General features: G+C 42.8%; 1 protein-coding gene across 1 annotated transcript in view; it reads right to left on the bottom strand.

Annotated features, from left to right (window-relative positions):
* The window catches only part of COL13A1 (collagen type XIII alpha 1 chain), a 147,619-nt gene that overhangs the window by 49,512 nt on the left and 80,362 nt on the right, over positions 1 to 17,745 (bottom strand). The window contains exons 10-19 of the mRNA XM_083740709.1: positions 14,622 to 14,648; positions 14,490 to 14,516; positions 14,027 to 14,053; positions 8,855 to 8,920; positions 6,455 to 6,553; positions 6,032 to 6,073; positions 5,026 to 5,052; positions 3,487 to 3,522; positions 1,452 to 1,514; positions 686 to 712 (exon numbers count right to left, since the gene is read on the bottom strand). Of these exons, the coding sequence (XP_083596835.1) occupies positions 686 to 712; positions 1,452 to 1,514; positions 3,487 to 3,522; positions 5,026 to 5,052; positions 6,032 to 6,073; positions 6,455 to 6,553; positions 8,855 to 8,920; positions 14,027 to 14,053; positions 14,490 to 14,516; positions 14,622 to 14,648 (441 nt within the window). The remainder of the gene's footprint in view (positions 1 to 685; positions 713 to 1,451; positions 1,515 to 3,486; positions 3,523 to 5,025; positions 5,053 to 6,031; positions 6,074 to 6,454; positions 6,554 to 8,854; positions 8,921 to 14,026; positions 14,054 to 14,489; positions 14,517 to 14,621; positions 14,649 to 17,745) is intronic.

Below are 17,745 nucleotides of genomic sequence, written 5' to 3'. Positions count from 1 at the left end.
AATCCAACCCCCTGCAATGCAGGAAAATGCAGCTCTCCCATACGGGGATTGAACCTGCAACCTTGGTGTTATCAGCATCACACTAACCAACTGAGCTAGAACCAGCCCCGAAGACATTTAAATCATACAGCCTGTTATAGTTTGCCTTGTCTTTTGTGGATCTTGGCCAAAGCTGTAATACCTTTTTTAAAAAACACAGGGATATATTCAAAATTTATAGGCTCAATATACATTTTAATCAAATAGATAACATATGGGCATGAAATCATGTTAGCCTCTCTTAAAAGGGCGCCGAGCATCAGAAGAAAAGAAAGGAGCATGCCAAACCTCAACATCAGGATCTGCCGATTTTAGAGTGGGTTTGATGTGTCAGCTAACCAGACATTGTGAAGAAACCCCAACCCGTCTCACAAGATACAGAAGGGCAAGAAATCATCAGCCAGTTTGAGTAGTCAAAGAAATGCCTTTGCAAAGAGTCAAATTCCACCAAACTCATAAAGATAGATTTCACCGTGTCTCTCTGTGTGTGCCTAGTGGAGCCAGGACATGGAAGTCTGCTAGTGGTTAATCACAACACAGATGGATATGCTATTAAATAGGCCACAGGTCTGTCTTGGGTCAAGATTTTTATAACAATACATTGTTCTGAGTAACAATTCCCATTCCAGATTGACACCATGCCTACCTTCATGCTAGGCTCCCCCTTTTCACCCTGTGCAAGGGAAAACAGAGAGAAGAAAATGGGGGGGGGGATAGAAAAAGAGGGGAGAGGACAGGCAGAAATAAGAAATTAGGGGAAATGAGCTGCATTGAGAAATGGATGAGAAATGAAGGGTGGCACACTTGAAAACCATGTAGGTTGTAGATAGACAAAAAAAATGTAAGATGGTATGACAGAGCGCACAGTGTACACATACATTTTTTCCTTCTTCTATTGTCTCTGGCTCCACAGGTTTTTCAAGCACTATAAAACCAAGCAACTTTCTTTGACCAGAAACAAGAGCACAGAGCATCGTTTGGGCTAGAACCCAGCCATAGCATCTGTTTTCAATGCCAGGATTCAATTCTAGAACATATGAGATCAGAATAGGAGAAAGCACTGCAAAATACATTCCTCTCACCACTAATTAATGGGAGAAAGCCTCTGCAGCAGGAATAAGAAATTCCAGGGCAAAGAGTGGTGTTTTCACCTGCCCTAGCAAAAGTGAGGCGGGGGGGGGGGAGAGAGAGTACCTAATACCCATCACAATGGGTCACTAAATCTTCATTTCAAGACTGGGAAAAAATATTTGCCTTAAGCCATACATGTGTGCAGAATGTCCTCTGGGTGCAACACCACTCCTCTTGTCAATGTATGGGATGTTCATATGAACATCATTGTTGTAACACAGTGAAGTAGCAATCGGTTGAATTTGGGACATGGGAAGTTGCTGGTGCAATGCAAAAGTTACCTTTGGGCCAGAAGGACCAGGAAGGCCAGGGGTGCCAGGTAAGCCAGCCTCACCCACCTCACCCTGGGGGAAAGATACAAGGAAAGACAGGAAGGAATAGGAACAGATAAGGGTCATAAAAAGTCATGTTTTCTGGCTAAGAAGAAATATTATTAAAGAAGTGGTGAACAGTAATCTCAGGATGACACCCTTGCTGTCCTGCCTGGATTAATACAAGAAGGTATTTGTCAGGGGTTCAGAAGGAGAGACACAGGAGGGGGAGCAAATGGAGAGTGAGGAGGAAGAGGACGAAGGGGGAGCAGGAAGTGACAGCTGCCAGATCATTCCGCAAGCCTCTCTAGTGAATCGGAAGACTCGCAGAAGGGAGCACCGATGGCCAGAGCAAGGGAGATTCCAGGGGAGAAACCTCAAGAGGGAGGGGCCAGCGGGGAGTCCCTGAGCAGCAGTTGGAAATCGGGACCATCTTCCCCACCAGAGCGCAGTGGGGAGGGGGAGTCCCAGGAGTCGGAACCAGTGTTCTTGCCACCAGCGGGAGGAGAGGAGGCAGGGCTGGCCACGCCCACATCCGGAAGCGGGGAAACGGTCAGAAGGAAGGTTACCGGCTGGGCGCGCACGCCAAGTTCAAATGTACAGGCGAGCGGCACAGCAGGGAGTCCTGACAGGGAGCCAGATCCTAAAGCCCGCCGGAAGGAAGGGCGGGACTCAGGGGGGTCAGCTTCAGAGGAATCAAGGAAGGAGATAACCCCAGAGGGCAGAAGGACCCAGCGTAGGAAGGAGCAGCGTAGGAGGTGGAGCAAAGCGAGAATCTTAAACTGGTGTGGCTTTAGCAGCGAGTCAGAGGGGACTTAGCCGGTCTAGCGTTAAGACGTGGGTCTGCGCGCCCAGAGCTTGGAAATGGAAACTAAACTTCAATAAAGACTTTTGTATATAATATCCACTGGGCGTTGGTCCTCTGTGAGCTGGGACCTAGCGGCAGTCCTGACAGTATTCAAAAAAGCAACAAGAAAACATACCTCTCCTGTATCAGTATCTACAGCCACAGCAGGCACTATAACCTTCCAATAGTTTTATTCCACCCCCAAAGGCACACTGCACCATTGTCTCCCGAAACAGATGCCAACCAAACCAAGTCAACACTTTCCTCATGTTTCACCTAACACCTGAGTTCCATGACCCAAGTCACAAGATTTAGAAGCCATCTCTTGGAAACTGCTGGGGCTCAACCCTAGCAACAAAATGAACCTACTAGACTTATAAGATTCAATATAACTCGCAGCACGATAAATCAAGGAAATCATAATAAAAGGACTATTGTAAAAATAGCAGAAGCATCACAAACTCCAACAAAGTGGTAAGTAAGACCAGCCATATAAGGCAATTAGGTAAGAGCCGACCCAAAAGTTTCAGTGGACTGTACCATCCCAGAAGATACATGGGGAATTGCTTCTTCGAAAGTGCTCACATTATCAAAATCTCTATGTATGTTCCTGACATTAGCTTTCTACGTGCAAGGAGGTTTTCATGTGCCCCTCTGACAGTTTGGATCGGGTCTAATCAGATTCAGCCAAGGGTGGAACCACTGAAGGATACCCAGAGTTTGTACATTTTGCATGTGAATGTGGATTCAAACTCATTTTTATTCCAGATAGGTGTCAAATCTTCAGGGGCTTACAGTTGTTCCTGGCAGAAACTGTCATAAGCAACCAAGAGAGCCTGAAAAATTGGAAACTTCTCCAGTCCCACCCTCTTGTTAACAGATTCTACCCATGGGGCATGACAGAGGTTGTGATGGCTGCAGGGGAAGAAGTCACACTTACTTCAAGCCCCGTCACTCCCAGCCAAAGTTGCTCAAGGTAGGAAATGAGCAAAGTGTGATAACCAGGATATGCTTGTGTCTGTGTGCATGAGTAAGGCAAGGATGGTGTATCTTTGCCAGCACTTTCCCAGATGGCTCAGATCTACATTAATGTATTTCAAAAGCTGCTGTGCTTATTTCATTTTCTAGTCTTATGCTTCTAAAAAACAACAACCATACCTTTCTTCCATGGTACCCCTGAATTCCAGGGTCCCCCTGTAAATGCCAATTGAAATAAAAACACAAACAAGGATTGAGTTAGGTTGCATTCAGACTGAAACCCCTTTCCCTTTATGAAAATGAACATAAGAATCTGAGGGGGACATAGACAGATACAGGAGTCCCCAAGAAGAGCTGTGGGGTATTCATGTCCCTTGCAAATTTTTCAGCTCACTTAACTCTAATATTGGACCATTTTAGCCTTTAGGGATCTCTGTGTGACCAAATGTTGGGTATTACCTGCCCCTCTTTGGAGGAGTAGAAAAAGCAGTGGCATGCAGTAGCAAGGAGAATTCTATAGTATCAAAAATATTGTCCTGGCTTCGGCCCAACACATTCAGACAGAAGCTCTTCCTTGAAGTTAAGAGATATTTATTCAGGCAAGTAACAGTGCAGGTTTGGCAGCAGACCCAGTGCTCAGGAGTCAGGATTAAGGAGTTCAGGAGCAGGCAATAAGTTCAGAATTGGACAGAAGCGATGAATATGTCCCAACAAGTTTCCCTGCCCCTCTTGCCAAGCTTTGTAAAGCAAGGCTTGGGATGCTCACTCACGAGACTCTCTCACCTTGTGAGAATGACAATTTTGCAAGTACACACTCCATCGGTGCAAGCTGGTCTGCTCCCTGCCTGGTTCTAAATGACAAGGTTGCACCCTCCTGTTCAGTCACTGATGCCTCCCTGTTCAGCTTCCCTCTCAGCTGACCAAAGCCCTCCCTAAAAAAAGGTCAGAGGGGAGAACCTGCACCCCTGCTCTCTCTTCCAAAGTAACTGAAATCAGGGTGGAAAGGGGAGATCCCTGTTCCTCGGTTTCTTCTTCTTCCTCCTCTTCCTCCTCCAGAGCCTGCCAACCCAATCTTAATTGTGCTGTGGAGCTCATTACAGATATGAGGGTTTTTAAAGCTAAGTTTCTCTCTGTTCAAAAGGTGTGGAAGAATGATTTTACTTCCTAGCTAGTTCCTGGCATACTTCCCAACCTCTTCTAACTGGCTCTTAGTTTGGGGTTCTAAATCAGGTAGGGCCTGATTCAAAACTGGTCTTATGTGGAGGTAAGAATATGAGTAGGAGGAACATGAGCTCTTCACGCATTACTAATTTTCATGCTAATAAACACATTAACGCAAACAGGTTGTCCTTATTTTCCTATACCTTCCAAAGGCACATACACAGTAAGTTTATTCAGAACTTGTTCCTTTGCTATATATAGATTTGAGCCTGTGCTTCTAAAATGCATTAAACATGACAAGTCAGGGTCATGGATCCTTAAATAAACAAATTAATTAGAAGATCCCTAATACTTTTGTGTGTGTAGGGTTCCCCCTTGTTCATTCTCAAAGCATGATAGACTAACACTCTTGTAATTAAACCATTTTGCAGCATCCTGAGAACACAGTTTATAACCACATTCTGGACTTCACTGCATTTCACATTTCACTCACAAAGTATTTGAAATTTTAGAGGGCAGTTTTTATATCTGGTATTTCTTCTGAGTTGCTTTACTCACCTTTGGTCCAGGAGGTCCTGGCAAGCTCTGCAGATAAAAGCATATGACATCATGAAACAGTAAAAACCTGAAAATCCCCACAGCACTGGGCAATATGCTAAGGTCTGTACTACATTTACTTCTCCTTATACCATACCACCATCTATTTTATCTTTTATTACTTAAATAATGTATGCAGAAATTATCCTCTGTAGTAAGTAAATGAATTCTAAGCCCCATATCAAGCATGCACCATCTTGCATTATTTCTCCTTTATAGACCCTGAACTATTCATTTTAATAAATGTCAGCTGATACTTCACAAACATCTTTCCATAAACCCAAACTACTAGGCTATGGTCCCAAATTTGAAGAGACAGAATTTACTGGGATGGCAAAAAAAAAAAAAATGCATTTCAGGCCCATGACTGCAGACAAGCCGCACCATTAAAGCACTGTAAATCACCCCTGATAGAGCTACAATTCTCAACACCCTTAACAAACTACAGTTCCCAGGATTCTTAAGGTAGGGAGGATATCCTTTAAAAGTACTTTAAATGTATGGTGTGCTTGCAGCTCAAGACTCTTTCCCTCCCTCTCTTTTTCACAGATAATAAGGCTGTTTTGTGATTATAAGTGCTTATCCTAGGATTAAAGCAAGATGAGTTGAGAAAAATCCTCACTCCCAATTATTTCAAGTTAACCCTCCATCATGCACTCAAATCATTAGGCTGAAGTTCATAGGTTTTTTTTTAAAAAAAATAATAATCCTAGAGTTCAGTGGGGTTTTAAAATCCGAGAACCGAGTAACTGGACTTTTAGCAGACTACATTCAGATGAAGCTGGCAAGAGAATGGTCACTGAATGACCAACTCCCTTCACTGCTTGCCTATCCTTCCCTTAATGCATGCAGTTGTATGGCACTGTTGAGCCAGCATTCATTATGTCCCTTGAAGGCACCAAGAAATAAATCACGTTCATGCAAGCAAATGCAGCAACCGTAGAAAAGGAAAAGATGAAACAGATACCTTTCCATCCTTGCCAGGCTTCCCTGGTTCTCCTGCTTTTCCCTAAGGCAACACAGAAATGTGTCTTTCAGAGACGCCAGCTTGGTAAACCCTTATTTCAACAAGAGTGATTTTGACCTTTTGAAAATGCTTACTGTCCCTGCAGGAATGGTGCTGTTACCAGAACATCAAATAGAATTTGAGGCTTTTAAAAGTTGGGCGTCCTGCTGAGAGTGACATAATTGCAGCCAGAGTGTGACTTCTTCACCCTGGAAGTTCGCACAGGCTGGGGTAGAGGAAATGGAACCCTCGTGTAACATGGGAGAAGAAAGGCTTTGGCGCACCACCATTGCAGAACCACCATGGAGGTAAAAGCCAGATCTTTTGTTCTTCGGAGAACAGGAAGTATGGGAAACAGACACAAGCAATTGAAGAGGTACTTACAGCTGGTCCAGTTGGTCCAGGTTGTCCTGGAGTCCCTGGGAGGCCTGGTGGCCCAGGTGGCCCTGGAGGCCCTTGGATTCCTGCCTGTCCCTGTTCACCCTGAGGTGTATTGAAAACAACGCTATCATCAGTGCAGCACAATGACCCTGGGGTGTAATCTATAGCAAGCAGAGCCTGAGCAAAGGAAGAAGAGCCGAGCCAAGCAAGTTGCTGTTAGTAAGTACCTGAAGGGGGTTTCCAAAACTTGGACAAAGGGCAACATGTGGATGGGCTTTCTGCATGGATTCCTGAATGACTATAAAGCTCACGTCAGAAGGACTACAACTCCCAATCAGATCTTAGACTGGGAAAGTGAGCATCAGTACTAAAGCCCATCAAACGAGCCCTTGCCATTGTTCTTAAGGCTTCTCCTTCTTCTGCCCTTCCTTACAGATTTACAGACTGGGGGTTTCAGGGATGTCTGAATGACACAAGACAACAGTCCCCTAAAACTACTACTTCTGTTCCATCTCCGTCTCATTTCTGTACTTGCTTCTGCTGCTTCTTTTCCTGTATTCAAAAGACTCCTTAAAAGCTTATGTTTTCTCTCAGGCTTTAAGAATTTTGTTTGCTTTACTGATGTTGTTTATCATTTATTTTACATTGTACCTCACCCTGGTATCAGTACCGATGAAGGGTGAGCTACAAATCCTTTAAATAAATACAATAAGAAATACAATCTATTTTGGTGCATTATTTTTATTATCTCCACTGAATATTGCTCCTTCCTAACAGAATGCAAAATAGAAAGTATGAAGTAAGAACCCTGGTTGCATCTGCTTTTTCTCTACCCAACCTTCACTATGTCCTGAATTCCAGCCGTCTGTTTCAATGACTTCCCTGTTGTTTTTTTTACACCCAGCCAAAGTGGTTGTGTGAGATAGCCTGCAGTGAACTCTAACAGAACATTAAATCCACACACAATGAAACCACTTGGTGCTTAGCAAAACTTTTTAAAAAATTATATAGCTCCAATTAATGGTTAAAAATAGGCATGTGACATCCGATAAGTATGGCGTTTGATCTCTGACTTACTCCCTCCATCCAGTTACATTCCAGATGAATCCTAGAGGGCCATTCCAGGCTAAAAGTATTCATAAGCATACCATAATGCCACAGTAACAAGAGGCTTTGTGTGGGTTGGCATCTCACTATAGAGAACTCTTGCTGAGATGAACCATCTGCACTTATCTACACAAACACACATAATACTGTCCTCAAACAAAGCCAAGGGCACTGCGGCTGTATCCTCTGAAGGATGTTGTAGGCAGCTGAGCCAGTACTTGCCAAATGCCCATGTATAAATCTCCATAGATATACAAGCTAATTCATTCCAGTGCCTTCATTCAAAGTGACATAGCTATCTCTAGAGGAGTTGAAGAGATTGTCAGCAGAGGTTCCCTTACTATTAGTGCTACAGTCTGTCTGTCTGTCTGTCTGTCTGTCTGGGAAGTCAAAGGGTGTTTGCTGTGGATGCAATAGGATATTATTTTGTGTGGCAACTGTGTTTAGTAAAGTTACACTGACCTATCAAAACCAACACTTTCCACAGTAAACATATTAAGTGTAGACACTCCCAGAGGAGCCATGACCAGTCTGGTGTCCATGACACAAATCCTCAGGTATTTAGAGATGGGTGCCTGTTTGTCACACTTTGCCAGGCCTTGAGAACATCTGATCTAGCAAGCTGAAAACAGCCACCCTACAATGTGTTGTGGTGTTCTAGGTGCTTAAGAGTCCCCTTGTTTTTAAAGTCTAGACAGCTTGCTGAGCCTCTGGGTTACCATACACTACATTCTGCTTGATAGGTCCCAGGTTGCGCAAACTTGCCTTAAAATACATGTTTACATGTTTACTGCAGGCGATACCTGCATGACACCAGTGCATAGTCTCGTGGTAAACACAGCCTCAAAATAATGCATGGAGGGCTCTTAGATTCAATTCTCCTTCAGATATTCTATAGTACTGCAAGGGGGGTCATTTGCTCTCTCTCCAAGAAAAAGAAGCAATCCTTTTCTTCAAGTATATCCTGTGAAAACCTTGTTCTTCCTCAATAACACTCTTTCTTGCAGCATCTTGTGTGGCCCTGAAATCAGATCATCAGGAGAAGCAGCCAAAATATTTCTGTTCATGCTTAGCTGCTTAAACTGAAAGCGCAAGCACACAAGTGAACTAAAACCAGCTTGTGGGGTCATTTCTGATGTACAGGCATGTCAAATGGTGGATAAAACTGACTCTCTAAAGAGATTCCTGCTTCTTCTAGTTTTCATGAAACCCTCTTTAAGGAAGAAAGGAAGCTGATTAATCACCAGTCTCTGAATGAAAAGAAAATGCTTAATACCAGGAAAAGAAGAAGGATACCTGGAAGGTGCGTCTCTTTATGACTGGGGGTGGAGCCAGCCGCACTGAATTGAGAAGAGGCAACAGCTGAAGAAGACCGAGCCAGGAGGTCACAGGGCAAGGGCCAAAGGTCACAAGGCAAAGGAGGTCAGTAGTGCATCAAAAGTCATACAGAACAGCCAATGAAGAAAATGGAAAGGGGGTGGGGAAGGAAAACAATGAAAGGATGTAATGAAAGTAAGTCACAGTTCAGAGACAAGAATGAAGGGCAATGGAAAAGGTATCTGTCATTGGGAACCTTTTGGCAAGCCTCTTGAGCTCTTCTATGTTCTATTTTAATATTTTGAACATAGGCCTTGGTTTTATTCTTCAGGCTTCAGAGTACTCTAGTTTTTTTAAAAAAATACTTTCTAGTTATATAACATGGAAGAGAAAAAGCTGATTATGCTGTCACCTTCTGCTGTGTATCATTGCAACTAAGCATAGCACTTGCTACCCTCCACACCTGTAGTCTCTAGGCAGAGTACTTCTGCTCTAAATTTGCTTCTTGACTTCTTATTTGCACTTCTCTGTTTGCATCGTATTCTTCTCTTTGCTTCACCCAAAGTCTCCATTCCTCACTGGTTGTTTTTGTGTTCTCCTTATTACCAGATATAGTTCATTTCTTGACCATTCTTTTTTGTTGCTAGCTAATTCCATAGCAAATTTGCTAATCACTGCAAAGGCTATTCTGATTACAACAGATATTCTCAGCAAACCATTTTTCATCCCTTAGATAGGCCAAACTGTATTAGAGAAAACTAGTCATTATAGTAAAAGAAGTGTGCCTGCTTTTTTAAAACACCCCCCTCCCCAGTGAAAATGCATATGAAGAAGGCATATTTTAAATTTCTGAAGGGATGAATGCAGAATAACTTGAAGACTTCATTCCAACAAGGAATCCAGCTCTACATCTTGGCAGAAGTTTCACTCCCTGCCAAGTCCAACTATAGGAGATCTTTCTCAGAACTCATTCCTTCAGTGTTCCAAACATGAACTTCACATGGAGGTCATTTCCCTCTTCAGTTTTACCATACCTGACCTCACAAAAGTAATTAGCATGCATGAGATGCATTTCTAATTTCAGCACCTTTCCAAAGTTTACTCCACATCATTCTACCTTGCGTGTGTGAGCGTGTGTATGTCTTGCCTCACAGCTGTCTCTATGCGTGTCCATTTTAAATCCAAAGCCATGTGTTCCATGCTACAGATATCCATTCCACCTCACAAAAATGGCTCCAGGAAAACAAACATATTTATGCATATCTATGCATATTCTGCCTGCCAAATATTCAATGAACTGTTCCAACCGCTGCATATGCTTATCCTCACACTACAACTAGAATCACTCCTGATTTTCACTAGTATATGTGCAAGAACAATCAGGTCTTGCTAAAGCTCAAAAATGCAGATGCCTGTAATTTATTTTGAGGCTGAGAGGTATGCCTGCAGGTCTCCCATGACAGCAACTGTGTACACTTCAGAGAGTACACTTTCTTCCCCTTATTTATGGCTGCTTGCTCTTTAGTGCAGGCCAAGTTCCAGTCTTGTTGCAAAACTGAAATGTCATCACAATATTGCAGCACTGCAACCCAGTCATTCTGGGCAGCTTGTTAAAAATAGGAGATGTGTTGTGGTGGTAAAATTGGAAGAGCAATGGTTGGATTAAGAAGGCCACAATCAACAGCAGATCCAACGACCACAGAGGGGCTCAGTCTGTGAATCACAGAAAAAGACACTGCACATTCCCTGTAATTCTTAAGAGGCGACAAAGTCCGCTGAATTTTGGGAAGCTGTAGCCCTCTTCAGGTGTTTTTCTCCACACAATTTCTGTTGTGCAGAAAGAGACACACACAGCAGAGCCACGTGTGCTTCCTCTGCCCCCACCACCACCAACATGTTGGGGGAAGATCTAAAGCAGGGTGGGAACTGCCTGACAAGCACACAGGCTGCCCTGTGAGTTGGAACCCTGAGTGCTCCTGAAGGCAGCCTCTGCATGCTCAGCAGGCATATCCCCTTCAGACATTCCCCCAATGTATCAACACTGTGGGGACACAGTATAGGGTGTGGTGATGCATGCAGACAAGCACATGCAGCCCCACTAGTTCTCTTTATGTGACAGACAGTACGGAGATAAACACCTGAATAGGATTTTCATATTCCATCTGTTCTATGTGAGGTGTTGGATTTGAGCAAACATGAGGAAGATTTGGAATGCCATCCTTAGGTCCAGCTGTTTTCTTCTGATGTCTCACCTTTCCTAATAAGAAGCATGGGAGTATCTAGGGCAGGTATGAGGAAACTGTGGCCTGCCAGATGATGCTGATCTCCAAACTCTTATCAGCCCTGGTCAGTCAGGAATGAGGGGAGTTGTAGTCCAGAAGCATTAGGAAAGCCACAGGTTGCCCGTTCCTAGCTCAGCTGTTAGAGCATGGTGCCGATAATGCTAAGGTTGCAGGTTCAATCCCCATATAGGGCAATTGCATATTCCTGCATTTCAGGGGGATGGATTAGATGATCCTGAAGGTCCCTTCCAACTCTATGATTCTATGATCTAGGAGTGCCTTTCACATGTCTTATAATCAACTGTGAAATTGCTCAGTAGAAGGGACTCCTCTTGAGGCAAGATCTAAAAACACAGACAAGGCAAAAATAGTACTGATCAGTTTAAACCTTCAAAATCTCGAGTTGGGCTGGGAATGAAACCCTGGGGGAACTGCTGCCAGCCAGTGTAGACAGTGCTGAGCTATATGGAACAGTGGCCTGGCTCAGTATGGCAGCTTCCTATATTCCTAAATAAATCTTGAGATGACAGTCATTAACGACTATTGGAAGGTGAGCTCAGGATAGTTCAGATGGCATGACTATGATATACAGAATGTTTTTATTTACATCATTTGCCTTTTCCCACAGTGAAAAACTGAAGTCTGATGGTAGCATATATTTTACACATTTTCCTTTATTGGGGGGGGGGGTAGCGTCCCGCAGGTATGTTATTGGATCTTTTGCCACTGAGAACATGCAATATTGGATTCATCTCCTTGGCCTTTTGCAACAGGACCAGTTAAACCCTTTCCCCACAAACCTTCAGTGTAAGGATCTGATTAGAACGCAGGGCTGCAAGTGTGGTGCTTAGGTATTCCTAGGGGGACAGTGGAGACAGAGCAACACAGAGCTGGGTCAATTTGATTCTCTATACCACCAGCAGCAAAATGAATTTCACCAACTCCTAAATCCAGTCTGAAGACAACTTGCAACCCCTGCCCAACCCTGTTGCCTTTTTTACCTGTTTCAGTTACCTCATCTGTCCTCAAGGCTTGCATTGTGCAATGCATACATAACCTCTTGATGCATTCATTTCCTTCGTTGAGAGCACAGTATCAGCTTTCCTAATTTGTTGCTCGACGAACAGGCTAGGGAACTACCGGTACATAACAGTGGGGCTGGATTCTCAGTCCTTGCTTTACTGAGAGTGGTAGAGGAGGGGAACCCAGGCCAAAAAATCAGTTCATATGCCACAGACACAATGGTAAGAAACCCATTATTCAGAAATCCTAAGCAAGCTAAAACAAGTATCTGGGCTATTCCTTCCTCTTTTTGGAAAAGAATATAAGTTTGTTATTATGGAACAAAGAAATTAAATGCCTTCCTTTAAGATCCATGGGGGGGGGGGGACACCTTACCGTTGATAATTTGCAAAGTATTGCTGCCTTTAAGGGCAACGCTTAACAAAGATGGAAATTGTGACCAGTGCCCTGAGTCCATCCAAGATTTCCAGGCAGCAGGATAGGCCTAATCTTCTTGTCTAGCACCTCTCAAAGTTCAAAAATCATGAATCTGCTTAACAGCTTTTTAAAAAAGCATAACTTTTTAATGACTTTAAGAAATCATTTGGCTCTGAAGTCTTCAAGAACATTTTGGGTATCATCTTGAGGCCCAGTGTTGTTTTTAAAAAGAAAACGAAAACCTTTAAGTTCCTATAATTTTAATTAGAGTTGGAAGCTAAAATCTCAAACTTTGCTGGCTGCGGCTCAACTCTCGGGTTCCTCACCCCCAGAAACAAAACATAGGCTGCCGGTTAGTTTAGAATGTAGCAGAGGAAGGCTCAAGGCATACTCCCGTTGCAAAGCTTTGCCAGAGCTTCTCCACCTTAATCTATTTGCTCATAGGATGTGGATCATTATTATATTTCCTCTTATTATGTAGATCTCCTGTAGCTGAAAGCACCATCTGAGATGGGAAGGTATAATTTCTTAAATAACAATTCCAAATATCCAACAGAGACAGTAAGCCACACTATTTTTTTCTTTGTGATCGTATGGTATGGTCAAGTCCTCTTTACCCCTGATTAGTTTCTCAGTGTTTTAATAGTCTGTGGACCCTCCTTTTCATCTTGATCAGCACTGGGAGAACTTGCAGGGGAGTGCAGCTGAACTCAGAGCATTGCTCAGGCAAACTATGCTTCTAACTTAAAAATAAAAAGCCCATAGCAATTGACTGACACTGCTTTTCTAAATAAATATACTTGGCTCTCTGTTGTTGTAATTATATGGGCCAGAACACACAGCCAATCAGCCAGCCTTTGTTCCCTGCATCCTTCTGCCTCAGATACCTCTAAAAGGGTCATTATCTGCATCCTGTCATCACTCAGGATCCTGGACAAACAGAACATCTATATCTCTCTGGGATAAGGGCCAGATTTTAGGTATATTTATTAGGAGACTTCTCAAAAGCTGAATATGAAGTATTTAAACCTGTGTTCCTATAATAATTTCAGCCCCAATGTATGCCTTTCTAGCTGAGATTTCTGAATTGCAGGGGGTTGGACTAGATGACCCTCAAGGTCCCTTCCAACTTTACAATTCTATGGTTCTAATGCAGAGAAACTGGGCAGAGCAATCCTAACTGGCAGATCTGCTAGCCAGATGGAGAAATTGGTGAAATGTTTCCCGGAAAACTCTGCACTCACTGTATCTGCCAATAGTCAGGTAATAAAATATCTATGTGGATGGGGGGTGGGTGAGGAAAGGACTGCAAGAGCCAGTGATGAACTCTAAGAACTCTTAAGTTCTATATTTCCATAAAAGCCATCCAAATAAACAAGGGATAATATGCAAGAGTCACTTTACAAACAAAATAGAAGAGTCTGCTTACCCTGTGTGGATAATCTCCACATTGACCCTGCAAAAGTAGGAGATTAAAAGAAAATAGTTATATCATGAATGCTGTAACCAAAATAGATTCGTGGAGACAGGTTCATAGCAGGTGCATTGCTGACTTGAATGCATCCATGTCAGTGAGGATAATGCTGATTTAAGCATCCTGTGGTCTGGACTTTGTCCATGGATTCAAATGTGCAAAGGTGACATTATTTTCAAAAGCAACTGTGGATATTGAGACTATTGATTCAGGGCACATGAATAGCCAGGAGTTCCAGGTTGTTTCAGCTTCCAGATTCTAGAAAAACCTGCATTTTAATGTGACTTAAAATCCTCTTTAAGAGAGCACACAACTATTTTAGCCTGCCTTGAACACAGGTATTTCTAGAAACTGAAACCCAAACCAACATGGAACTCCCTTTTTATTGTAGGTAGAATGTTAATTCTGCTAAGCTCACCTTTTCTCCTTTTTGTCCAGCGGTTCCCTATAGAAAGTAGAAGACAAATATAGAGTCATGTCGCATATATAATGGTGATAAGGAATGCCAAAAATAAGTGTCAGCAGAAAGTCTGTACAAGCAATTACTCACTGGTTGTCCTTTGGGACCAGCTGGGCCCTTTGAGGGGAGGAAAACCCAAGCAGAGGTTACATCAAGTGAAAAACAAAGTGAACAATATGATGAATACGACAGCACATGATGTAAGCTTCAGATAAAACTTTGGCATTACGGACAGGAAACACAGGCAAGCTGTACCCCCTTTTGCGATAATTCTCACCCAAACCTTTTAATTCCTTAATCAGGTATCCTCAGTATCCTCCAAGTAACATATCTTAATTGGGCCTGTTACAGATGTCATCTACTCCATGTACAGATGTGGGAAATCTTTCTTTCATGGTGATGTTGCACATCAATTAAATATCCTTACAGCATGTGCAGTTCCCATCAGGAGAGACTATCCACTAGTGACATAGTTACCAGGAACATTCAGCAGTGTGGGCGGTGGGATGCATAGTAGGAGTAGCACCACCAAAAGTAGGGATGGGGGAGGAATTCAGTTCTATTTGCATTTAAAGACTACAGATTCACACTTTTCAAAACAATACTGTGTACCGAAATGGATATCCTAAGAAAGTCAGACTTATCCGGATTCTGCACAGCAGTTCTCCAGCCAAACAATGTCTACAAGAATGCCCAGACTATGGTAATGTGTGCACATAAATGTATATATTAGTGACAATAAAAAATCAAATATGCATTTTGCTTCGAAAAATGTGCACACTGAGCAAAAATGCATTTAGAATGCACATGAGAAATTTGCACAAAAATTTTCTGGAGGGCTTAAAAAATATTCCAATGTAGAAATGTGGAGACTGAACTTAAGAGTGGAAAAGTGAAGAACTGAAAGATACTGAAATTGACAGATTAACCCATTCCTAATACAGAAGAGTAAAAGCTTTTTCACACATGGGACAAATAAGTCTAAACTGTCCACTGCTTCTTGCAGAGTGGAGGATGGAATATTAGCTATTTCACAGCAGGGCCCCGACCTGTGAATGACAAGTGTGAAATCCACAGGTGAGGTGGAGGTCTTATTGTCTTGCCAGCAGGTGGTGGCTCTGGCTCAACACCACTGCACCCCTTAATCTAGTTTGCTAAGGTATGCTGTGACATGTGCACGTCTGGTGAAATGATCTGAGTGGCTTATAAACAAAAATAACAGGTGCCCAATTAAAAATGAAATCAGCAGCATTAGCCTATTAATTAACTAAAAGAAAGCAACCAAAAAGTAGCAAAACAACAGCAACAACCCACATTCAAAGCACAATAGCATCCAGCTGCTAGTTGGTTTCCCAAACTTGGTTCTCCAGCTGTGTTGGACTACAACTCCAATCATCCCCAACTAGCAGGACCAAGTGGTCTGGGATGATGGGAATTGTAGTCCAAAAACAGCTGGAGACCCAAGTTTGGGAAACACTGAGCTAGACTAATAAAAATCAGGCCATGATGTGAGATGTGTGCTAAATGTCTTTTTTACATTCTCTTCAAAGATAATATAGTGCTGACATGACAAACTTATCTGAAGAGGGACCTGCATACATTTTTTACAGCAACAACAGGGTATGGCATACCTCTCATTTGCACACTATTCTGTGATATTTTGGCATACCTCTGATGCCTATTAGGGATACAGCTCTCTGAGAAAAAGTGATGGAGAAGTAAATCGGAACACAGCCATAGACTTTAGCCTATTTAAAATCTCTTGTGCTTGGCCTCTTCCTTTCTGGTGTTTGGGATGCACTGAAAATATGCCTGGTGGAGACTTGCTCCACTTGTGACTCAGTGAGCTGAACACAGGCCACCAGAGGCTCAATAAAACTGTCTTTGGCGCCTGCCTGGAGCTTCCCTCCCTCCCCCCCCCAAAAAAAAGCATTTTGGTTTTCTCAAACACATGGCTGGCCCACACAACACATGCCTGGTGGGCTGTGTTGGCTTAGAGGGTCACAAAATATGTGCATTCCGCCCCTAAAACTTAATTTAAAAGAAAATCTCACAATCAATTCATCAGATACAGAAAGCACGGCATGTTTCAGCATCTGCCTGCAACAAATAATGTAGTGAAAATATACTATATTAACAGAGTGACAATTAATTTGAACAGTGGGGTTAAATTGGAATTCTGTAGGCTCTGGGCCAAAGCAAGCAGAAGCTTGCCAGACCACAGGCCTGTACTATTTGATAGATTGTAGGGTGGGATTATTTCATTAACTCAGAGAGGAAGCAAAGTATACACTATATCCTGTGGTTCGCTCTGCTTTAGACACAGGGTAAAACTCCAGCTTCGTAGAAAATAAAAGCATGACTCGAGCAATCCAGGAATCGAAGCATACACTGAAATGAGATACTTTGTAAAACAGGGCCAATACACACAGGGTGGCAGCAGAATTAACAAGGTGGATAAAATTTATGGACCAGGAATTTAGTATGTGAAAGTGTGTCCAGTTACAAGCAAGATAGGCTAAATGGCCTGTATCTGGCTATTACTAACTCTGCTTTCCAAGTTATTGACTTGAATAATTTTGTGAACAGTTGATTTTCAAAACTGTGTGGGTTCCCTGACATGTATTTCTGGGTTTTTTTAAAAAAGGAATCTGGATAATGAAAACAGGATATCCTAACACAGTTTCTCAGCACTCAACCCCATTCATCTCAAACAGCACAGTCCCGCCCCCCCGCCCTATCCTTCTATTAAGTGCATGTTAAGTTGGATGGAGGAGGGGTGGAGTGATGTGGAGCTACCACCTGATGGTGAAACAATCAGATGACCCTGTTCACCATGCATTTCAGACTTGCCAGTCACCCAGCAAATCCTAATTATCCCAGTGTAGCTTAAATATGAAAGGACTTAGCAAAGCAGTCACAACAAGGAACAGTAAGCACAAAGGCAAATTAAGCCTTGTTGAGTCATGAAGCTAACTAAATTTACGGTGACTAGCATCATGGAAAGGAGAGAGATACCTTGGCGATATTGCGGGTTTGGTCCCAGACCATCAGAATAAAAAGTGAATATTGCAAGAAAGCGAGTCACACAATATTTTGGTTTCCCAGTGCATATAACAGTTATGTTGATAGTGTACTGTATTCAATGAAGCCAGTACCTCCTGGCTGCAGGGTCAGGAGGAGAAAAACCTGACTCCAGTCCTACCCACTCCTG

Source organism: Podarcis gaigeae (assembly GCF_964106915.1).
Source record: "Podarcis gaigeae genome assembly, chromosome: 5".
Classification (NCBI taxonomy): Eukaryota; Metazoa; Chordata; class Lepidosauria; order Squamata; family Lacertidae; genus Podarcis; species Podarcis gaigeae.
The sequence above is the reverse complement of the archived record's forward strand: the minus strand, read 5'-3'. Positions and strand labels throughout refer to the sequence as shown.